Here is a 24693-nt window from a genome sequence, read left to right as displayed (position 1 = left end):
ACGGCCATGCATGCACCTATCCACCCACCTACCCATCCACCAACCCACATGCCCATCCATCCAGCCATCCATCCACCTACCCATCCATCTACCCATCCATCTACCCATCCCTTCACTTATCCACATGGCCATGCATGCACCTATCCACCCACATACCCAACCACCAACCAACATGCCCATTCATCCATCCATCCACCCACCCATCCATCCATTTTCCCCCATCTATTTGTTGAGCATCTGTTGTGCTAGGTCCACTCACCTTCAATGCTGAGAGAGGAGATTTACTAGAGAGGATATGAAAACAAGTGCAGAGAACACCCATCCCTGTGTTTCCAAAGTCCGATTTCAGGTACACGTGGACTGTCTTGTACCGGATTCCTCTTGTGTCCTGCCTCCCGTTGTCTCAACTCACTTTTTCAACCAGCTGCAGGCAAGTGGGATCTGTCAGTGTCTCCTCTCGGCTGCCCCCATGTCTGCCCTTTCTGCTCTGGGCTTCTCGGCCACCTGACTCATGCACAAGCCTAGAAGTGTGAAGGCCACCCTTGACCATGGGGATGGGGGATGCAGCTGGTGGGCAAACCTCCCCCTTTTCCATGTCTTGGGCTGACACTCGCGAGAGCTGCATTCCATGCGGCTTCTCAGAGGTCCCCAGCTGGCGGCAGCCTCTGGTGCTCGGAGTGGTGTCAGCCCGACAGCGCATCCTCAGACTGGTTCATCCTCCTGCCATCTCTCACTCTTCATCTGTTCATTCATTCACTCGCTCATTCATTCATTCTCTTACTCCTCAGCCGGTCGCAGGTTCCTTTAGGATTGGGACCATGCTTGCCCTCATTCTGTCCCCTATAGTGACTGGGCAGCATCATTGCTGAATAACTCTTGGTGAATTAAGTTGAGGAGGCAGAAGCGTGATGAAAGGGGAAGATGCTGGAGCCAGACAGACATGGGTTCAGATCTTGCCTCCCCCGCTTTGTAGAAGTGAAATCTTGGGCATGCTGTTTCACCTCTCTGAGCCTCAGTTTCCCTATCTGCAAAATGGGCATAAGAATACCTACTTGAGTGGTCTCTGTGGGGATGCGACCAGACCTCCTGCTTTAGGCATGGAGCCTGGCGTGCTGTGAGCTTGTGTCAGGGCGAGGCGTTGGCTGTCGCCAATGGTGAGTGGGTGTAAGCAGCTTCGGGCAGTGGGGTCGGATTTCTGGCACCTGGCACCTCAATTCCGTTGGCCTTCCTTAGTCCCTGAGGCTACCCAGCACCGTCCTCAGGCTTGGACATGGCCAAGAAAATCAGCAGCCCATGACTCGTCGGTAGGAACCCAAAGAAACAAACATCTTGGTCGCCAGGAGGGGACGGCACCTTCCCTCCCGGTGAGGCCGCCGCTAGCAGCCTGACGTGGGGATCAAAGGTATCGGTAGGGCAGAGAGCCTCGCCCTGGCTGTGAGATGTTTCCTTGGAAAAATATCGCTCCTTTATGTGTATGTCAGCTGGTTATGAAATGAGAACTTTTTAGAGGCTTAAAGAAACCCACCCTGATCTTTGGAAATCTCTGCCCGCCCTCGTTCAAGTCCCAACAGCGCTTCCCTGCCGACAGCTCGTGAGTCACAGAGGCTAAATGTGCGACGTTAGCGCCCCCAGAATCGGATTTAAAGATAATGGAAACTTTCCAGTCGGAAAACACCTGATTTCTGAGGACATGCGAAAGGGCTGGCCACCTGGTGGGGTACCTATAGGCTTCCCTCCATGGGCCCAGGGAAGGACCTCCTTCTGGTAGGACTCGTGGTCCCCAAACCAGGGGTCTTTCCTGATTTCCGGGGGGGTTGCCATTCTTAAAGGAACAGAAGGATCAGATCATCTTTCTTTTTTTTTTTTTTTTTCCTTCTCTTATCATCAGGTCACTTCAGCCATCCTTTAGTGAAAGCTTCCATCTCATTTCCTTGTGTCGGCCTCACATCGTCCTTCAGAGCAAGGTACTCTCATCAGCCCATTTTACATATAGAGAAATCGAGGCTCAGGAAGGGAAGTATCTTGCTGGACGTGATGCAGCTGGGAGCAGAGGGGCCGGGACTTGGGCCCAGGGGGGGGCAGCCTGCATGGCCACGCACCGTACTTTCCTCTGCTCCCACGTGGGCTCTCCGGCTGCCCTCTGAACCCCACCGCTAGCCTGCCAGCTCTCGGCCACGGAGGGGCGAGGCTGCGGCTGAAGATGGGGCGTGAAGGGAGCCCTCTGAGGCTGCTGGTTCGTGGGTGGCCCACTGCCCCGCTGCACAGTTTCATGCGCTGCCAGCGCCTTGCAGCCCTGGTCCTGAGGCTGGGTGGGGTCACTTGGGGACGTGGTCCTCCCGCGGCCGCGGCCTTCATTCCTGGAGGGAGGGAGAACCCCAGGGGAGGGGCGGAGGGGCACCTCAGACTTGGAGGCCTGGGTCCCCCTGAATGCCCCATCCTGCAGACGGCTCCCGGCTGCCCGGCTGACCATGAGGCCGTCCTGCCTGGAGCCAGCCTGCCCGGCCTCGTCCGGCCTGCCCTCACCACGCGGCCCATTGGACTGTCCCCATCTGTTTCCCTGTGGAGTCTGGCGGGTGTCCCCTGGCCCAGGGCCCGGCAACAGCCTGGGAAGCACCAACCTCCATCCATAGCTCTTTGTTTTAATGCTTTATCCAATCGGTGAGTGTTGGGTGAGGACCTCAGAGAGCATCAGGTCCAGACTCCCGTCCCTCACAGATGGGGAAACCGAGGCACAGAGAGGCCAAGGGGCAGCTTAGTGGCAGAATTCAGTGGAGTCCTGCAGTCTTCCCAAGCCCCTGTTGGCTAAACTGCGGTCCCCAGAAGCCCTTGTCCATGCGGAGTCGTTGCTGGAACAGGGAGGGGACCTCTTGGGGATCACGTGGGTCAGTTTGTGCTCTGTCAGGGGTCTGCTTGCCCAGCAGGCAAGGGAGCCAGGGGCTAGGGCTGGTGAGAATGGAGGGCGTGGGGCCAGCCGCCCGCCCTCCCGGGGGTGGGGGCAGCCACCTCTGCTGGCTGCTATATTTGACGGGCCCTCTGGCCCCCACCGCATTCGCCTCTCTGGCGCATGGAGGGGTCCAACATATGTGCACACGCGACGGCAGGGAGCAGCTCACCAGCTCCCCGGATCTCCGTCTGCCGCGTGTGTGGCCCTGAGCAGAGGGCCCAGCAAAGCCGGGCCCGGCCTCCAGATACGGCCTTGGAGGACTAGTCCAGGAGGGGGCTTGGGAGTTCTGCTGCCTGTGACGCGGCCCTGTGGAGGCCATGATAACAACAGGAGGAGAAGTAACAGCTGAAATGTACCTAAGCCTCTGCTGGCGCGACTCAAAGCGGGTGAGCGTCTCATGGCAGCCCCGTAATGGGGGCAGGCAGTCCTCCCATTTTACAGATGAGAACATGAAGGCACAGAGAGGTTGAGTAACTTGCCTAAGCTCCCAGAGCCAGTTGAGCTGGAGCTGGGATTTGAACCCAGGTGGTTCCTATTCTCAAGTACTACCCAAAAGCGGCCTACAGAGAGGGGGGTGACAGGTGGACCGTGGGAAAGGTGTGAGGCTGGAGGGTGTGGTGGGAGGAACCAGAGCCCAGCGGAGACTTTGCAGGGGTGGGAGCAGAGCCCTGCCCTCTCCCTGCATCCCCGCCCTGGCTTTGCTCAGGGGAGCTCCTTCTTCCCACGTGGTCTGGCTGGAGGACGTGGCTTTAGTCCCAACCTTCCAAATGGCCTGTGCTGGGCGCCACTGAGCTACTGGCCTTCCCCACCTCGGTTTCTCATCCCTAAGGGGGGCCGAGAACACGGGCTGGGCTGGTCTCTCCAGGCTGTCTGCAGGGATGGGAACAGACACGGGCGTGGAAGCCCCAGGCGATCCTGGCTCTCCCGCAGGAGCCCGCATGGTGGCCTCGAGGTGGGCCTGTGGCTCCGAGCCAACCGCATTCTCGCTCCCTGTGCAAATCCCCCCACCTAGTTGTCGGGCCCTGAAAGGCAGCACGACTAGAGGCATTTTCTCTGTCTGCCTTAGTTGGCCACCGAGGACCTCTCAGAGGTCAGACAGGTGCCAGGAGAGGAGAGTAGAAAGTCACAGCCCTGTCCCCAGCCGTGCCCGGGAGCAGCAGTGCTGAGTCCGGCCCTCCCAGCTCCAGCTCTGACTCTCCCTGAGACCTCGCCATGCCTTGAGTCTCAATCTGAAAATGAGGAGTTTGGACCCGATGACCTGCCAGGTTTCTTCCAACTTCAAGATTACATTCCGAGACTCAGGTGTAACAGACGACCCCTGCACGGCCACTGTCCTCCCAGCTACCTGCCAAGGGCACCAATTCCCCTTTCTTCTCTGTGGGCAGAAGGCACTGCTGGCCGAACCCCTTATTCTGGGGAACGACACCCTGTTATCACCAGAAATTGGGGCACTACTATTCAGAGGGGCAAGTGTTGGTAGATATGACAATTCTGGGACTGAGCTCCTTGTGGAGGAAAGAGAGAGCCTTAAATAGGGGAGAATAAAGTTCAGATTTGGAGAAGAGGGGTTGTCAGACAGAATTCTCCAGGGCAGCGCCATCCAACAGAAATCTAAGATGGGCCACAAACATCGGCTGCTGGTGTGATGTCACACTTTAAAAAAAAAAAAAAAAAAAGAACAAACGGGCGAAATTTATTTTAATAATATATTTCATTATCTCCAATATATGCAAATATAATCATTTCAATGCGTAATCCATCTAAAACATTCTGAGTGAGATACTTTACACTTTTTGTTCATAGGAAGTCTTAGAAATCCAGCACATCCCATTTGGGGTTAGCCACATTCCACATGCCCAATCGTGGTGGGCGGCTGGTGGCTACCCTAGTGGACCGCACAGCTTTCAAGATGGAGATGGGTTTGAGACCCGCCTGTACTGCCAGCTGGCTACGTAACTTACACTTACGGTGTGCCAGGCGCTGTTCTAAGAGCTTTACGTGTATTAACTCACCTAATCATCATTCCCATTTTTTAGTTGAAGAAATGAAGGCACAGAGAGGTTAAGTAATTTGCCCAAGGTCACACAGCTATTGAGAGGCGGAGCCGGATCTGAACCCTGAGTTTTAGTTGTTAGAGCGCTTTATAAACTATTCCACAAAGTCAGATCATTAATCAATCAGTGAGTCAATGCACAGGGCAGCTCCCCCAGAACGGGGCTGAGCCGTTGAATGTCTCCGTGCTCTGGGAATTCACTGCAGTTCAGCAGACATTTATTAGTTGTCTGCATCGTGCCAGCAGCCCGAGGCAGACCTGGGTTTTTCTCCAGGGATTAGCTTTTCCTCTCCTTCCCACGGAGCCCCCTCCTGCTGCCGGGTGTCCATCCAGAGCCCTAGTGGGCTGGGTTCCCCCACCCTGGCCTCACCCCGAGAGCTTGCAAGTCCAGGCCGAGACCTGTGGCAGCCTGGGCATTCCTGCGGGTCGGGGAGGCTGGGCCTGCGTCCACGGATGGAGTTTCACTGCCCTGCCTGCCCTGTCACCGGCCGGGACTTTTGCCTGGGAATCTGAAGGATGCTTCCTTTCCTCTGGGGCCTCCTGGGGCCTCCTGGGGCCCTGGAAACAGGTACGGGTCCCAGCAGCCAAGTCACTTCCTGGTCTGGGTTTGTTTCTCCTTAATCACAGACTTGCTCAGCCTCTCCCCTCTTTTCTCACTCATTGAAAAACCATTGAAAATTATTTTTTTAAGTTGAGCTTTACCATATGATTAAGTAACATGCACACACCTCACGTGGAGCACACACTGGGTTCATACGTATGTCTACACCCGTGAGGCTACCCTAGGTCAAGGTCAAGTACAGTCCCACCCCCTGCCAGGTTGCCCTGGGCCCTTTCCCAGACAGTATCCTCAATAACCCCACTCCAGGTACCAGTCACCTGATTTCCGTCACCGTAGATTAGTTCTGCCCGTCTCTGAACTTCGTAAAAATGGGATCCTTCAGCATGTGATTTTTTTCTATCAACTTCTTTGATCAGCATAATCTTTTTGAGATTCATTCATACTGTTGTGTAGATCAATGATTTGCTTTTTTTTTTTTTAATTGTTAAAACTTCTACCTTTGTAGGAACCTTCCGCAGTTCGTCCACTCACCTGTTAGTGGACACATGACTCGTTTCCGTCTCAGGCCGGAAGTTATTAACAGAACTTCTGCGAGCATTCTAGTGAATGTCTTTGGTGGGTACACGAGTCATTTCTCCTGGACTGGAGATGCTGGGCCAGAGCTTCACGCTTGTTTAACTTTTATTTTGAGATAAATGTGGATTCACATGCTGTTGTAAGAAATAACAGAGAGCAATCGCATCTCCCTGCCACCCAGTTTCCCCAGTGGTAACATCTTGTAAAGCTATAGTACAACGTCATAACCAGGACCCTGACATGGATACAGTCAATTTACAGAGCGTTCCGTCACCAGGAGGATCCTTCGTGTTGCCTTTTTATAGCCACACCTACTTCTCTCTTATCCCACCCCCCTCCTTAGTTCCTGGCCACCACTGTTGCCACAATCGGAACCAACACAGAATCACGATCTGTTGTCCATTTCTATAATTTTGTCATTTCGAGAATGTGTTATACATAGAACAATACGTTAGCTTTTTCCCCACTCAGCACACGTCTTTGGGGACGCATCCAGTTGCTCTATGTGTCAATAATTCATTCCTTTGTAGCGCTGAGTGGTATTCCATGGGGTGGATGGACCACAGTTTGTTTGATCCTTCAACTGTTGAAGGGCATTTTAGATGTTTCCAGGTTTTGGCTATTACAAATAAAGCTACCTTAAACGTTTGTATACAGGTTATTGTGTGAACATAAGTCTTCCTTCTTCTGGCGCAAATGCGTAACTGCTGGGTTACATTGTCAGTGCATGAGTAACTCTTAAAGAAACCCCCAAACTGTTTTCCTCAGTAGCTGTACCATTTCACATTCCCATCAGGAATGTATGATGTGCCCACGTACTTTGCATCTTCACCAGCACTTGGCATTTTCACAATTTTTTTTTTAGGTGGGTAGTTGTAGCTTGTTGTGTTTTTTTTTTTTTTTTGCGGTACGCGGGCCTCTCACTGTTGTGGCCTCTCCCGTTGTGGAGCACAGGCTCCGGACGCGCAGGCTCAGCGGCCATGGCTCACGGGCCCAGCCGCTCCGCGGCATGTGGGATCCTCCCGGACCGGGGCACGAACCCGTGTCCCCCGCAATGGCAGGCGGACTCTCAACCACTGCGCCACCAGGGAAGCCCAACTTGTTGTGGCTTTAAAGTGCATGATTAATGGCTAATGATGTCGAACATTTTGCCATGTGCTTATTCACCATCTGAATATCTTCTTCCGGGAAATGTTTCTTCATGTCTTTTGCTCATGTTCTAATTGGATTGTTTGCTTCCCTGCTGTTGAGTTTTAAGAGCTTTAAAAAAAAATATGTCCTAGATACTTGTCCTTTCTCGTATATATAGATTGCAATTTTTTTTTTTTTTACCAGTCCGTAGCTTGCCTTTTCGTACTCTTAACAGGGTCTTTGGCAGAGCCAAAGTTTTTATTTTTGATGATGTCCAGTTTATCAAGTTTTCTTTTTATGCCTGGTGCTTTTGGTGCCAAGTTTAGGAACTCCTTGTCTAGCTCGAGATCCGGAAGCTCTTCTCTCATGCTTTTTTCTAAAATTTTATAATTCTACTTGTTGGAGAGGCACATGATCCATTGAATTAACTTTTGTTAAAGATGTGACACTTAGACCAGAGCTTATTGTATTGCCTATGGCTGTCCAATGACTCCAGCATCATTTGTGATAGATGCTATCTTTCCTCCACTGAATTGCCTTTGCACCTTTGTCAAGAATGAGTGGGGCATATTTGTGTAGGTATATTTCTGGGTTCTCATTTCTGCTCCATTGATCTAGTTGTCTATCCCTCTGCCAGGAGGACACAGTTTTGATTGTTGTATTTATAAAGTTTTGAAACCAGGTAAACTGATTCCTCCCATTTTATCCATCTTTTTCAAAATCATTTTAGCTATTCTACTTCCTTTTTCTTTCTATACACATTTTAGAATAATCTTGTCTATATCTAAAAAATCCTGACTGGGATTTTGATAGGAATTGCTGTATATCAATCAATACCTTTATACTAATCTAGTTAGAATTGACACCTTTATTATGTTGATTCTTTCAATCATGAACATGGTATCTCTCTCCATTTATCTAGATCTTCTTTGATGTCTTTCATCAGGGTTGTGTAGTTTTCAGCCTATAAGTCCCATACATGTTTTGTTATATTTACAGCTAAGAACTCACTTTTGAGCACATTAAATGGTATTGTATTTTTAATTTTGCTATCCACATGTTTATTGATACTATATAGAAATACAATAAATTTTTGTATGTTTATCCTGTATCCAGTGTTGTTGCTGAACTCACTTATTAGTGACAGGAATTTTATTTTTTTTTGTGTGTGTGTGGCAATTCCTTAGGATTTTCTACATAGACAACATGCCATCTGCTTATAGGGACAGTTATTTCTCCTTCCTCATCTGTATGGCTTTCATTTCCTTTTCTTGCCTTATTGCTCAGGCCAGAACCTCCAGCACTATATTAAGTAAGAATGGCGAGAGCAGACTTCTTCCCCATCTTTGAAGGAAAACAGTCATTCTTTTATCATTAAGTATTATGTTCGCTTAAGGTTTTTTTTTTTAATAGATGTTCTTTATTAAGTTGAGGAAAGTCCTCTCTAATCCTGTCTATCTCAGAGTTTTTACCATGAATTCATATTGAATGTTGTCAAATTTTTGTACATTGGTTGATATGATCATGTGATTTTTCTTCTTTAGCTTATTACTATGATTACATTGATTAAATTTTGAATATTCAACAAGACTTGCATTCCTGCAATCATTTGGTCATGGTGTATAATTCACATTATATATTGTTGACTTGTATTTGCTAATTGCTTCTAAAGGATTTTTCTGTCTGTATTCATGAGGGATATTGGTCTGTAATTTCCTTTTTTCTTTCCTTTTCTTGTACTGTCTTTGTTGGATTTTGGTATCAACGTAATACTCGTTTCATAAAATGAATTGGAAAATGTTCCCCCCTCTTCTATTTTCTGAAAGACATTGTGTAGAATGGGTGTTAATACTTCTATAAACATTTGGAAAAACTCTCCAGTGACATCATCTGGGCATGAAGATTTTTGGAGGGGAGTTTTTAAAAATTATAAATTTTGTTTCCTTAATAAGGTATTCAAATCTCCTATTTCACATTGGGTGAGTTGTCATTTTCCAAGGAATAAGTCAATTTCACTTAAGTTGTCTAATTTAGGTGTGAAGAGTTGTTCATAGTATTCTGTTATATCCACTCGACATTTCCAGGATCTGTAGTGATATTCCCTTGTTTTATTATTGATATTGGCAGTTTGTATCTTCTGTTTTTCTCTGTCAGTTTTGTTAGAGGTTTGTCACTTTTATTGTTCTCAAAGGACCAGCTTTTTGTTTCTTTGTTGTTTTTCTGTTTCCAATTTTTAAAAATTTCTGCTCTTATGTTTATTATTTCTTCTGTTTTCTTTAGGTTTACTTTGCTATTTTTTCTCTAGGTTCTTGAGGTGGGGGCTTAACTTACTGATTTGAGATGTTTCCTTCTTTTCTCTTATTCATTTACTGCTATAAAATTTCTTCTTAGCACTGCTTTAGCTGTGTCCCACTAATGCTTATAAGCTGTATTTTCATTTTTTGTATTTTTAAAAAATTTCCCTTGAGATTTCCTCTTTGACTCAAGGATTATTTAGAATTGTGTTGTTTAGTTTCTAAATGTTTAGAGGTTTTCCCGTTATCTTTCTGTGCTTTTCCCTCAAAATTTTTTTTTTTGCCCATGCCACACAGTATGCAGGATCTTAGTTCCCCAACCAGGGATCGAATCCATGCCCCCAGCATTGGGAGCATGGAGTCTTAACCACTGGGCTGCTAGGGAAATCCCTTATCTTTCTGTTATTGATTTCTAGTTTGATTCCACTGTGGTTGGAGAACACACTCGTATGATTTCTATTCTTTTAAATTTGTTGAAGTTTGTTTAATAGTCCAGGATATGGTCTACCTTGGTATATGTTCCATAAAAAAAAATGTATATTCTGGTGTTGCTGGGTGGAATGTTCTGTAAATATGGATTAGATCCTATGGGTTGATGGTATTGTTGAGTGCTTCTGTTTCCTTGTTGATTTCCTGTCTAGTCATTCTATCAATAATGGGGAGAGGGGTGTTGAAATCTCCAACTATGATTCTGTCTTTGCCTATTTATCCTCTCAGTTCTATTGGTTTTGCTTTTGCATTTTCAAGATTTTATGCTTAGTTTTCAGAAGTTTAATTGTTATGTGTCTTGGTGTGGATTTCTTTGACTTATCCTATTGAGGATTTACTCAGATTCTTGAATCTGTAAGTTCATGTCTCTTTACGAATTTGGGAAATGTTCAGCCCTTATTTCTTAGAGTACTTTTTCAGTCCTGTCATCCTTCTCTTTTACTTCTGGGACTCTGATGACGTGAATGTTAGATTTCTTTTTTTTTTTTTTCCCCACAGATCCCTGAGGTTCTGTTCACTTTCTTTTAGTCTATTTTCTCTCTGTTGTTCAGATTTGTTAATTTTTATTATTCTATCTTCCAGTTCACTGATTCTTTCCTCTGTCCCTTCCATTCTGCTGTTGAATCCATCAGTGACTTTTTAGTTTCAGTTATGGTATTTTTCAGTTCTAAAATTTCCATTTGATTTTTCTTTATCTTCTGTTTCTTTGCTGAAGATTTATATTTTTTCAGTTGTTTCTAATGTATTCGTAATGGCTTATTGAAGTATCTTATCATCTTTGTGTGTCAGATCATTCTAATATCTTTGTCACCTTGGTGTTGACATCTACTGATTGTCATTTTTCATTCAGTTTGAGGTATCCCTAGTTCTTGGTATTTCAAATAATTTTCAACTGAAACTCAGACATTTTTGTATTATGTTCTGAGACTCTGGATCATATTCAGAGCTTCTGGTTTAGCTGGGCTTTTTGAACACAACTCTGGCAGTATAAGGGGGGATGTTGCCTCATTAATGCCAGGTGGAGGTAAAATTAATTTTTGTGCATGGTGTGAGTTAGAGGTAAGGGCTAATTTCCCCACATTGACTATCAACCTAGACTATTTATTGAAAAGATCATCCTTTCCTCCCTTGGTCCTTGTGACTTAACCAGGTAATTGTGCAGGTGTGGGTCAGTTCGAGACTCACTGCTTCACTGTTAAAGTGTCAACTGTGTGCCAGAATCCAGGCAAGGAACAAGAACCTCATGGACTTAATGCTTATAAAGACATGATCTTGAAAAAGGGAGTAAGTGTAATGGTGAATAAACTCGTAGCTGTATTACAGGGGCACAGCAGAGGGCTCCGCAAACTAATCTGGAGTGGGGTGTGGTATCATTGAATGTGTCCTGGAGGTGATGATCCCAGAGCCATGTGTGGAAGGATGGGTAGGAGTTGTCCAAGAGAAGAGGATGGCAGCAGAAGGACACTCCAGGCCAGAAGGAAGGGACCATAGCTACAGAGAGTCAAGAAACATCTGTTTTGGGACTTCCCTGGTGGCGCAGTTGTTAAGAATCCACCTGCCAATGCAGAGGACGTGGGTTCCAGCCCTGGTCCAGGAAGATCCCACATGCCACGAAGCAGCTAAGTCCGTGCGCCACAACTACTGAGCCTGCACTCTAGAGCCCGTGAGCCACAACTACTGAGCCTGAGCTCTAGAACCCATGAACCAAAACTACTGAAGCCCACGCACCCTAGAGCCCATGAGCCACAACTACTGAGCCCATGTGCCACAACTACTGAAGGCTGCATGCCCTAGAGCCCGTGCTCTGCAACAAGAGAAGCCACTGCAATGAGAAACCACGTACCGCAACTAAGAGTAGTCCCTGCTCGCCACAACTAGAGAAAGCCCGCATGCAGCAATGAAGACCCAACACAGCCTAATAAATAAATAAAATTCATAAAAAATAAATTAATTAAAAGAAAAGAATCATCTGTTTCTTGGGGTGTTGTCCATGGGGTGCTGTTAGCAGTTTAGTTTTGCAGGAGCCAAAATTTCTGGAGATGAGGCTGGAGATGTTGATGGGGGCAAATCCCTGGGGCATGACTGACCATGTCACAAAGCTTGGGATTTACTCTGAAGGCAGTGGGCACCTAGGGGAGGGCATGGTCAGAGGATCCTTGGGGACAGAGGGGAGGATGCACTGGAAAGGCCGGGCTAGAGGCTGAAAGACCCATCAGGAGAATGACGCAATGGTCCTCAGGGATGATGAGGGACCAGCCACACTGTGGTATGGGGCTGGGGAAGGGGGTATGGGTGGCATCTGCTCCCACCAGTCAGGTGATTGTCAGGCCAGGGAAGGAGCAACTGGGCTTTAATGTGGGTTCGCCAGCCATGCTGGTAGTAGGCCTGGAGTGGATACCAGATCTCCTGACAGCAGTCCTCTCGCCACAGAGACAGAGGCTGACCACAGGTGCACAGGGCAAAGGGGCCACCTGATGTGGGAGACAGCTGAGGTATAAGGCGGTTACGTAAGTGAGGTGCTGCTGTCTCCAAGGCCCAGTGGTACTCAAGCAAAGCAGACAGAACACGATTCAGGTCAAGCGGGAACGTGAGAGACTGATCGGATAAGCAAGGAGGGTGATGAACACCCATCGATGGTGGATTTGTAAACACAGATCTCCCCAGTGCCTGGGGGCCTGGGGAAATAGTTTGCTCAGTTTCTGCCTTCTAAACATGGACGCTGCACTCGTGCTCTGACCACTGCCTTGTCTGAAAGGAAGGATGTGCTAAGTGTAGACACTTGGCGGAATGCCTTTCTAGAACCCCTTCTCTTAGAACAGGCGTCTTTCTTGTCATCTCACTTGGGCACCCCACCCTTATGTCCTCTGCCCCTCCCCACCTGCCACGGAGATGGAGCCAGGATGGGCCCCTGACCACACCTGTGTTGACCATGTTGTGTCTGGGCTGGTCTCTTGACCAGAAGAACTGAAATGGGCCCTGTTGGAGGGGTGGCCAGGTGTCCCAAGAAGCAGAGAACAGAGGAATGAAGGCCATCAGACAACCCTGTGCTTGGGGACAAGAGATGCCCCGTGTCCTTATGTAGAAGCGGCCCTCTTGTTTAAGCCAGCCTGAGAAGGCTTCTCTGTCTACAGCCCTCAGTGCTAGTTGTCGCACTGAGGGTTAACATCACGGCCTTGTTGAAATGACCCTATAATCCAAAGTCTGGGTGTGTGCCCAAGGGAACGGTGTCAGTTATCCATTACTATGTAACAGAATGTCCCCAAACACAGCGCCTTCAAACAATGGTAGACAGATAATGGCATTATCTCACATGGTTTCCGAGGGTCAGGAATCTGGAAGCAGCTTAGCTGGGTGTTTCTGGCTCAGGGTCTGCAGCCTCTGTGAGGCTGCAGTCAAGCGGTCAGCTGAGGCCGGAGGAGCCCCTTCTCAGCTCACTCACTGGTTGTTAAGATGCCCCAGGTCCTCACTGATCGTTGGTCAGAGGCTTCAGTCCCTTAAGACAGGGCATTTCTATAGGACTGCAGCTCGCTTCCCTCAGAGAGCGAGGGAGGAAGAAGAGGGAGAAGGAGACAGAGAGAGAGGACGTGTGGGATGAGTGGGGTTGGTAGGTAATGGGGAGGAGGGTGGGAACAAGCGTTCTGCAGAGCTTAGAGAAAGCCTGTGGTGTTCCAGAATGTTGCTTAGGGCCCTAGTGATAAGATGCAGCAGATGAAGAAGGTGGGGGACCATGAAGGCCTCGGTGGCACTGAGGGAGCGGGGGACAGGGACATCCTGGGGGTTATACAGTACGGAGCCCAAGGGTTTAATCAGGGAAACGACATTTTCTCATAACTCCGGCATCAATGTGTAGAGAATGGAATTGGGGAAGCCAGGTGACAGCAGAGAGATACTTCATTTCCTGTTCTCAGATGTGGAAACTGATTCTTAGAGAAGTGAAGCAGCTTGTGGGAGGCCACAGAGCTAGGAGCTGTGGAGCTGGCTGTGAGCTTGGGCAGTCTGCCTGGAGCACACGCCCTTCACCTGACTGCTCTAAGCACCTGTGACAGGTTGAATTGTATCCCCCCAAGAGATATGTCCATCTCCTGATACTTGCGAGTGTGGAATGTGATCTTATTTGGAAACAGATGTAACCATGTTAAGGATCTTGAGATCATGGTGGATTTGGGGTGGGCTCTATAGCCAATGACTGGTATCCTCATAAGAGAAAGGAGAGGGAGGTTTGAGACACACACACTGTGGGGAGAAGGCCAAGCGGAGAGGGAGGCAGAGACTGGAGTGAAGGATCTTGAGATCATGGTGGATTTGGGGTGGGCTCTATAGCCAATGACTGGTATCCTCATAAGAGAAAGGAGAGGGAGGTTTGAGACACACACGCAGGGGGGAAAAGGCCAAGTGGAGAGGGAGGCAGAGACTGGAGTGAAGGATCTACAAGCCAAGGATGTCCAGGTCCGCCAGCAGCAGCCCCGGAAGCAGAAAGGCACGAACAGACTCCAGCGGGAGCGAGCGCCTGCCGACACCTTGGTTTAGGGCTTCTGGCTTCTGGGACGGGGAGAGAATGAATTCCTGCTGTAGTAAGTCACCCCACTTGTGGTCATTTGTTACAGCAGCCCTAAGACATTAATTCAGCTTCCGAAGCCCCTTCCAGGGACAGCCAGATGTCCCCATGTTTCCAGATACTCAGCAAGCCTGGAAAGACCCTGAGCACCCAGACCTGAGTGGGAGAGTGAAGGGACCCCGCCTCCTGCTGCCTGATTGTCCCAGGAAACTTCCATGATGCCACCTGCTCCTCTAGGGCCTGACCTGAGCTAAAGATGGCTTCAAACCAAGATGGAGGTGGGGGGAGAGAAGGAGAGAGAGAGAGAGAGAGAGAGAGAGAGAGAGAGAGAGAGAGAATGAACCCAGATGGAGAAAGAAGGGCCTCTCAGACTTCAGTATTCATAAAAATCATCTGGAGGGCTTGAAACACATCCCTGGGCACCTCTGCTCCCCCGCTCCGACACCAAGAGGGTCTGATTCAGTAGGTGGGAGGTGGGCCTGGGAACGTGCATGTCTCACACGCTTCCAGTGACATTGATGCTGCTGGTCTGGGGCCCACACTCTGAGTAGCACTGTTCTAGGCAGAGGCAACAACCTGGACAGAGGTCAGGCAACAAGAGGGGTTGGAGCAGAAGCGTGGGCAGGAAAACCCCAGCAGGCGTGGAGCACAGAGGCCCCACCTGGGAACGCCTGATGATGGCGTGCAGGTGGGACGGCGCACGTCCACGAGGGTCAGGGGCGTGTCTGAGGCCAGGATGCCAGCTCCAGGGTCTGCTCCTGGAAGGGGAGCCGTGCGTGCACCAGGCATACACAGGAGAGCATGAGACTTGGGGGGCCAAGTGGGTCAGTTGGGGCCTTGGGTCAAGGCTCTTGAGCATGGGGGTTGGTGGCTGCCATGGACGTTCAGAGAAGGCCCCCACCTTCGGGCTGGGGGAGCCAGTTCCTAAACGTCAGTCCCACCAACAGCATCTCCGTCAACCCAACTGGGTCTCTGCAAGTTTCTCAAAATCCCCAGCCTGTGAACGCTGGCACTGGGGCTGGCAGGCGAGCTCAGCTGCAGGGGGTCCAGCTTCAGATTGTCTTCAGGAGACAAAACTGATACACAGGCCATATTGAAACCAGTCAGGAGGCCTCAGAGGGAGCCTCTGTCCTCCCGTGACTGTTCCCAAAAGACAAGACCCCTTCCATCTGCAAGGCTAGGTCCCTGGCTTTGCAAATGCCACCCACCCCCCATGGAGCCCCGCAGAGCCCAGGCAGCTCGGCGGGCCCTCATAAACAGCCCTTCCCCAGCTGGTAGGAGCTGTTTTCTTTTCCCCTGTAAGAGGTTTGTTCCTGGTCATAAATTCTGCAGGCCCAGTCGGCCGGGCTAGGATGTACACGTTGGTAAACACTGCAGTTAAAAACACGCTTCCCGGCTGAGAAAGGGGCCCAGACAATGGAGCCTTGTCTCCAGCAGCAAATCTGACAGCCACCTTCTTTGATTCCTCAACCTTGCTGCAGGCTTGTATGAAATTGGCCCCATTCTCCAGGGTCCATCAAACGTGCATTTAAACTCCTTCATTAGCATCTTCCTCTGATCCATAACCGCTCGGCAAATCCAACAGTCATTTCGGTGAGGGCAGCGCGGTTTCTATCTGGTGAACATCTAAAACTCCTTGACAAAGTTCCTTTTAGAATTTACTTCCTTTGTTCCGTCTTCGTCTTCTGTTGAGATCTTTAGTGGCCAATGTACTCCGAGATGACTTGGGGACAAAAATCCCGTCTGGCCCAGACAGTAAATCTAGCCTCCATTCAGACGGGTTAAATGCATGCTTTATGCCTATTGTCACAGGCTCTCCAAAGTTCCTGCGCCTTTAAGGGTTTCCTACAATAAATTAAACCCATCACACCCGGTTGTGGTGGAGGGAGGACCGGCCTGGCTGCAGTGCGGAGGGTCCGCGTTCGCCTGGGACGAGCGGGCTGGACCGAGGCCGCCAGGCATGGGCACCAACCTCCCTGCACAGCCCACCAATCCCCTTGGACTTCTGGCCTCGAGCTACTTGGCAGTCTTGTTTGCAAGAGGCCAAAAACCCAACTCCAAGTGGATGTGGCCAAAATGCACTGGCAGGCACAGGAAGCCCTGGAGCGGGGGAGTGGTTTGCTCGGGCCTCCACCGGCCCAGGACTCCGCTGCACTCTCTCACCATCCTCGGGGGCCACCATCCCCAGGCTCCCTCCTGGTGGTCACAGGATGTCGGCAGTGGCTAGGGCCTCAGGCGCCTCAGGTTCCCGTCTATCAGGACTGAGCGAGAGTCCTTGCCCAGCTTTCCCTAGCAAGAGCCTTATTGGCTCGGACTGGGCCACATGACCTTCCCTGACCAATCCCAGCATTCCCTAAGAAGAGCCTCATTGGCTGGGATTAGGCCACGTGACCATCCCTGATCAATCCCAGGCCTGGGTTGTGTGCCCTGCCTCTGGTCAAGGCAGTGAGTCCACCTCCAAAAGGGACTGTGGGGTAGGGGAGTGCTCCCCAGGGGAAGAGTGAGTTCTGGCTCCCAGAAAGCAGGGGATGGACGCTGGGTAGCCAGACCAAGGGCACTGGCTATGGTCTCTAACCAAAGGCATCCCCCTCGTCCCACAGACCTAAGAGTCATGGTGGCAGCTGGTGGCTCGGAGGCGGGAACCCAGGCACCTGCCTCTGCTTCAGCCTGGGATTCTGTCACCCCGTGGCCATCGTGCTACCTCCTGTTCACCGCAATGCAGATGGGCTGCCCATGACTCCCTGGCGTTTCTCTTTGGGAAGACTTTCAGCTGGAAGGGGATTAGTGTTCTGCAAGTCAGGAGTTCACTGGTCTGGAGACCGCCACGAATCTGAGCGCCGCGTGTGCTGGGGATGGTGGCTCTGGCTAGCATGGAGAGCACGGGCAAAAGGGTCAGGGGTTTCAGCAGATGCTTTTGAACCCTGGGTCTCTGACCATGGACCAGTCCAGTAGAAAGAGCATCGTGGAGTGTGGCAGAGACCAATCCCCCCATCTTTCATTACTGTCAAAACCACGATTTGGACAAACACTGACCCAGCCTTCTTTACCGATGTGCCGAGTACATGACACGGTAGTGGCCAGTGACATATGATGGGGGTTATTGGAAGGGGCTCCTGGGGAGATCCCTTAACAGCTAAGTGGCCCCTTCTGCCCTTTCCGTACCCCCTGCCCCAAACACACATGTGGTGGGATCCCATCCTCCCATCATGGTCTATATTTGACACTGTCAGACTTCTTCCTTTTTTTTTTTTTTTTTTTTTTTTTTGCGGTATGCGGGCCTCTCACTGCCGTGGCCTCTCCCGTTGCAGAGCACAGGCTCCGGACGCGCAGACTCAGCGGCCATGGCTCATGGGCCCAGCCGCTCCACGGCATGTGGGATCTTCCCGGACCGGGACACGAACCCATGTCCCCTGCATCGGCAGGCAGACTCTCAACCACTGCGCCACCAGGGAAGCCCTAAATGTTACCTTTTTAAAGATACTTTTTATGATTGTTGTTGGTGACTAGGAATGTAATTGAATCGCTCTGATTTTCTTGGGAGAAAATAATTTATCAGTGAATAAGGGCAAATAGGTATAGTTAAAGATCAATAGAGAAATAGAATTCCAGAAGATATTCAATTAAAAACAAAACAAAACAGGCAGGAGAGGAGGAACACAGGAGAAAATGAAACAGAGGAGACAAATAGACCTAAATCCAGCTACATAAAAATTGTATATATGCTAATGAATTAAACACTTCATTCTAAAAAAAGAAGCAAAGTCCAACCTGCTCTGGACAAGAGGCACACTTTAATATAAAGACACAGACAGACTGAGAGTAAATAGATGGAAAAATGTTAAGCCAGGCAAATGATAAGCATAAGAAGGTTGAAGTGGTTTTATTAATGAAATAAAATAGGCTTCAAGACAAAGTGTAATGCTGAGATAAAGAGGAACGTTTTGTAAGCATACGAACTAAAGATATCAATAGTTAATAAATTTAGAAAATAGTAAAGGAGCGTGAATAAGGAAACCTTCAACTGTAATCGTCAATGTGCTCACTTCTGTTTTCAGTTCTGTCATTTTGTGCTTAGAGTATTTCGATCCTCTGTTACTCAGCACACACATTTAGGATGACCACGTCTTGGTTAAGTGACTCTTTTAGCACTGTACAATGTCTCTCTTTTTAAAAAAAATTTTGTTTTACTTATTTATTTTTAACATCTTTATTGGAGTATAATTGCTTTACAATGTTGTGTTAGTTTCTGCTGTATAATGAAGTGAATCAGCTATACGTATATATATATATCCCCATATCCCCTCCCTCTTGCATTTCCCTCCCACCCTCCCTACTCCACCCCTCTAGGTGGTCACAAAGCACCGAGCTGATCTCCCTGTGCTATGTGGCTGCTTCCCACTAGCGTTAGCAACCTAAGTGTCCATTGACAGATGAATGGATAAAGAAGATGTGGCACATATATACTATGGAATATTACTCAGCCATAAAAAGAAAGAAGATTGCGTCATTTGTAGTGAGGTGGATGGACCTAGAGTCTGTCATACAGAGTGAAGTAAGTCAGAAAGAGAAAAACAAATACCGTATGCTAACACATGTATATGGAATCTAAAAAAAAATGGTTCTGAAGAACCTTGGGGGCAGGACAGGAATGAAGACACAGACTTAAGAGAATGGACTTGAGGACATGGGGAGGGGAAGGGTAAGCTGGGACGAAGTGAGAGAGTGGCATGGACATATATACACTACCAAACGTAAAATAAAATGCCCTCCTTGTATCTTTTCTTCTGTCTTTCTACTTTAAACCTAGTTGTGTATTTATATCTAACGTGGGTTTCTTGTATATAGCGTGGAGTTGCGGCTTGATCTTTTGTTTTTTTTGCGGTACGCGGGCCTCTCACTGCTGTGGCCTCTCCCGTCGCGGAGCACAGGCTCCGGACGCGCAGGCTCAGCGGCCATTGTTCACGAGCCCAGCCGCTCCGCGACGTGTGGGATCCTCCCGGACCGGGGCACGAACCCGAGTCCCCTGCATCGGCAGGCGGACTCCCAACCACTGCGCCACCAGGGAAGCCCGGGCCTTGATCTTTTTTTCCAGTCTGACAGTATCCAGGAAGAATTTTGAGTGTGATTAAATACTTTCTTCTGACTCAAAATTGCCACCACATGCCCCATGTCTCATTTTTTCAGGGACCCAGAGTGTGTCTTCCTCTCATTCCTCGCCTTAAATCGGTCCTCTCTGGTCAGCAGGGAGAATGACTTCCATTTTACAGATGCGGATGCGCAGACTCCAGGAGCGGGTGTGAAGCGCTCCAGCCCCTCCCACCAGACTTTCCAGCTCCCCTGTCCACGTGGCGGCTGCAGCTGCGGGGCAGGAGGGCGACCTTGAACGGACCCTGTGGGCTGCCACGAGGAGCTTCTCCTTGTTTACACAAATAAATGGATCCACACAGGCTGTTGTGCATTTAAATTGGATTGATCAGGAACCCACTTAACACTGAAGTGAATTTTCCAGAAACTACAGGACGTAGGTTTGCCCTAGAATTAATTGGCACCTTGTACTTATTGTTAAAAAAGAAAAAAAAAAAAGGTTCTTGTAAACCTCTGCCCACATCTTCAATGCTGGGATAATGAGTATAATTGAAAGAGATTTAGGAATTTTTTAAAAAAGAAAACCTCGCGGCCTTCTGCTTGGCATATGGCTGAGATGGGGCAGAAAGGGAAACTGAGCTTGCCTGAGCAGGGAGATTGAATATCAAAGGTGGCAGTCCCTCCCGAGAGTGTGGTGTTTGTTGAGCCCCATCTGGACCCCTGCGCAGTCGGGAGGTGGTGGATGGGGAAGGCCTCCACTCCCAGGTCACTCGATCTGCTCCCTTCCGCCCACTCTCTGCTGGCTCAGGTTAGCCCCGGAAACCCTCCACACGTCTGCAGGTACACACGTCATCTGTCCAGCTAAATCAGGAGGGGATGGATGCCTCCACGGGATTTTCCAAACCTCGAGGGGCATTTAAATCTGCAAGTACCTCCTGATTGGCGTGGGGAGTCCCTGCGAGGCCCCATGGGAGCCAGCCTCAAGCTCAGCCTGGGCCACCCGCTCGTAAATGGTGGAGACACATGAGGCTCAGACGCGAGACACAGGTCCCCTGAACTCCAGGACAGCACTAACTGTTAAGTGACAGTGGGGACAGCGGGGGCTCTGGGGTCAGAGAAGGGATCCAGAGGCAGGTCTGAGGAGTGCTGACGGGACACGGCCGATATGCCCCATGGGAGGCAGGTTTGCCCCAGGACGAGGTGAGCGCTTGTATCTATCGTTTGAAAGGGATACAAAGCTTGTAAGCATCTTGCCCCTCTGACCTGTGGGAGCCCGGTTTTCCACACACAGTCTCTTTGGCTCGTCCGGAGCTACCCCATCAGGTTCTTATTACCTCACATCTCAGTGGGGGAAGCTGAGGCTGGGGGTCCCTTCAGGCACAGTTGCAAAGATAGGCCTCTCAGAGGAGGGCGCCTGTGTCTCCAAGGCCAGGTGGGGCTGGGGTGAGGCTGGAGGGCTTTTCTCTTGCACAGCAAACAGGGAAGCTGGCTTTGGAAGCGGGCTAGCTCAAGACCTGTCTGGGACCCAGCAAATGGCCCAATGGAAACAGACCACAGGGTCTGGGCAGATGAGTTACTGGATAAGGATGGGGCTGTGCTGGGAGCTTGGAATCCCAGACAAGGTACGGCCTGAGTCCAGCATGGTGGGTTCATAACTGTCCTCCTACTAAGATTACCTCTGTCCTAGCTCCGTGGGGCTGGATGAGACGCAGGGATGTTGTCTTATTTTACAGACGAAGAGACCAAGGTGCAGGGGGAGTGAAGGACTTTCCGGAAGCACCAGCTGAGTAAATGGCCAAGCAAAGATGAGACTGCCAATCTCCCCATCATGGTGGGCTCTCCATTCCTGGTTCTCACACTGCCAAGGGCACCATCCTTTCCTAGAAGGTAGGGCTGCACCTGGGCCCGGCCCACGCGTCTGGCTTCTCCCTTGGCAGTAGAATTTGTGGGGTCTGTGTGTGGCGCCGGTGGGATGGGGGTTGATGTCGAGGGTCTAAGGCTGGGCAGCTTCTCCCACTCCCATGAAACTGAGCCTTTTACATGTTCCCCCACTTGGTGAAAACCCCCTCCTCTGTGCTCAGTAAAGGTTGTTGGGGTGGGAGGCTGCCCCTTCCCCCAACCCTGGATTCCCTGAGAGACCCAGGGGAGACACTTGCAATACAGTGAGGCCTCTGTGTCTCCAAGCATGGGACTGAGCACCTCCACGTGGGGATGTCTGGAATTGCAGGTTTTAGAAGCCTAGATTAGGGCAATGATTGACAGTTCTCCAAATCCCAGTGCCTGTGGGCATGGCCACTTCCCTCCTCTGGATGCCTTTTTGTCTGTCCGCTCTCTGTCCTCCCACCAACAGAACATGCAGGCTGCTTCCTTGGTGTGAGGCATTGGCCTGACTCCCCGGCCTGGCCTGTGGGCCTGGTTATAGGAGGAGGCTGGAGGTGCCTTTGGGAGCCAAGCCCCTGGGCGCTTGCAGGAGGCATCACCACATGGTCAGTGAAGATGATGAAGTTTAAGCACCAGACCCTTCACTTACCTGGGTCCAGCCCAAGGTTCGGCTCAGGCTTCTCTGCCCCAGCCTACGAGCCACCCCTCCCCTAGGTCTTGTTTCTGGGTTGGGGGCTGGCCCCCAGGACAGCCTGCCCCAGGTGGACCTCATGGAGATTCCTGCTCGGGACCGCAATGACCAGGAGTCAAGGCTACATGTTCCTTCTGGGACCAGAGATGGCAAGGACCTTCCTGAGCTGGCCTGGCTGCTCCCCTGTGGTCACTGGGGGCGTGAGTGATGCCAAAGGGCTACAGTCCCCCAGCAGACACCCCCCCAACACATACACAGGAAACTGCAGGGGACACTTCTGATTTGGCCTTAATAATAAACAAATCTCAGTCAAACGTGCTGAGGATGGGTCTTTCATTTATGAAGTAGAAAATCATATTATAAAATCACTGTCACACGAAGAGGCAACCAAAAAGAATGCAGCCCTAAAAACATGTAGGAAAACAAGTGTAACAGGGGAGGGTCAGGCAGTCAGTTAACCATGCCATCATATGCTCTTTTCCTGCATTTGGTGATGTTTATAATATGTGTCATTTGTTGTGTTTTCTTTCTCATTCGAAATGACTATTTTGGGACTTAATTTGTATTTGCAATGTAGTATGCTTTTTCTTAAATGGGTGTCCAGATTGCATAAGCTTTGGGCCCCAGAAGTCCAGATCCACCCAGCCCCAGTCTTGCCATTTGCTCAGAGGTGAGCTTCACTCTTCCTTTCTCTGGGGCTCCGGGTGGAGGCCCAGGTTTTGTATTGCCCTTCCCACGAGGAGACCCGCTTAGGGACTTATGTCCCATCCCCTTGAAGGGGGCGAAAGCCGTTGCAGGTATTCAATTCCCCGATCCTGGGGTTTGTGGGCATCTTGGGTCCCCACGGAGGCCTCTGGTGAAAGAGGAAGTGAGGGAGGCAGACAGGGGTGGGGGGCAGGGCTCTGAGATCCAGATCAGACCAGATGGCAGGAACAGGTGAGCAGGTGAGCAGGGTTCCAGGATACCCTTCCCCTGCCCCTTTCCCCTGGATCTCCAGGCCCCACCCTTGCCCAGCCCAGGACAAGATGCCAGAGGAAGCTCGCTTTGTGTGCTGTTGCTACCCCCAGTGAGAGCTGGCCAGCCCCCGCTGAGCACAAGGGCATGTGGGCTGCTTTATGGCGGCAGATGCCCTGCTATCTGGGGCTTGCATGTGCACCTTTGTGGGTAGGTGCCCATGCGCACGTCGTGAGAGGGAGAGGCATCACCGCCAGGAGGCAGATTATGCCAAGAGTAAGGAACTCTTCTCACCAGCACTTGGAATCCAGACCTGTTCAACGTGGCTCTTTGGCCTTGCTGACTCTGGGGATATGTCTGTAGATAAACTTTAAGGTCCCTCTTGGCTCGGGATTTCAAAGAGTCCCAAGTAATTATTTTGTAGAAGAAATATAGGAAAAGCCAGCCATTTATCCACCCATATAGCCATTCATGTACCATCCAGGTATCCATATATCCACCCATCCACTCACACAGCCATCCACCCATCCATCTATCCTCCTCTCCCATCCATCCACCCATCCATCCATCCATCCATCCATCCACCCATCTATCCATCCATCCATCTGTCCATCCATCCATCCATCTATCCATACATCCATCCACCCATCCACCCATCCACCCATCCATCCATCCATCCATCCATCCACCCATCCATCCATCTATCCATCCATCCATCCATCCATCCACCCATCCACCCATCCATCCATCCATCCATCCATCCATCCATCCATCCACCCATCCATCCATCCATCCATCCATCCACGTATCCATCCATCCATCCATCCATCCATCCATCCATCCACCCATCCATCCATCAATCTGATCAATGCTCAATGAACCACACATAATGCTGAGACCAGCTCTGGCTGCTGGGTGCTGGGGACACAAGGGAATCAGACATGGTCTTTGCCCTGAGGAGTTCTCAGCTTTATTCTGAGGAAAGATCAGGGAAGAAACAATTGCAACACGACAGGATCCATGCTCTGGTTGAGGCCGGGGCAGTGGGCACCCAAGGAGCCTTAACTCAGCTGGAGTTAGACCGAGGAAGTCTTCCCAGGGGAGGAGACCTTGACTCTGGGTCCTGAGGAAGCCAAGGGGTTCAGGTGGAGGGAGATGGAGAAGGACATTCCAGACCAAGGGACAGACCTCTACTTCAGCCTCAAGGGACAGCCTCTAAGTGGATGTGCATGTCCCTTACCTCCCAGATTTCACACCCTTGTGTAGCGTCCTCCACACTGAATCAAGGTTTCTTTGGGTGATGGATAAAGTGAAGGAAAGGTGACAGTGTGTGGTTAGGTTGTAAAGGGCGTTGTAGTTTCCACTTTGCTCTCATGAATCCAAGCCAGCTGCCATGACATGAGGACACTTAGCATGTCCTGTGGAGAGGAACTGAAGCCTCCTACCAGCAGCACCAACTTACCAGCCTTGGAAGCAGA

General features: G+C 50.1%; 1 protein-coding gene across 1 annotated transcript; it reads left to right on the top strand.

Annotated features, from left to right (window-relative positions):
• Positions 1-6: 6 nt before the first annotated feature.
• On the top strand, positions 7-24038 carry LOC125965174 (spore coat protein SP85-like; the record flags this gene model as incomplete). Its single annotated transcript, XM_049713418.1, has 4 exons — positions 7-244; positions 22285-22461; positions 23430-23491; positions 23739-24038. Coding segments are annotated over exons 1-4 (777 nt in total), but the record flags the coding sequence as incomplete, so codon positions are not given.
• Between the last annotated feature and the right edge of the window lie 655 nt (positions 24039-24693).

Source organism: Orcinus orca, chromosome 8 (genome assembly GCF_937001465.1).
Source record: "Orcinus orca chromosome 8, mOrcOrc1.1, whole genome shotgun sequence".
Classification (NCBI taxonomy): Eukaryota; Metazoa; Chordata; class Mammalia; order Artiodactyla; family Delphinidae; genus Orcinus; species Orcinus orca.
Note: the sequence above shows the minus strand (reverse complement) of the source record. Positions and strands in the feature narration are given on the sequence as shown.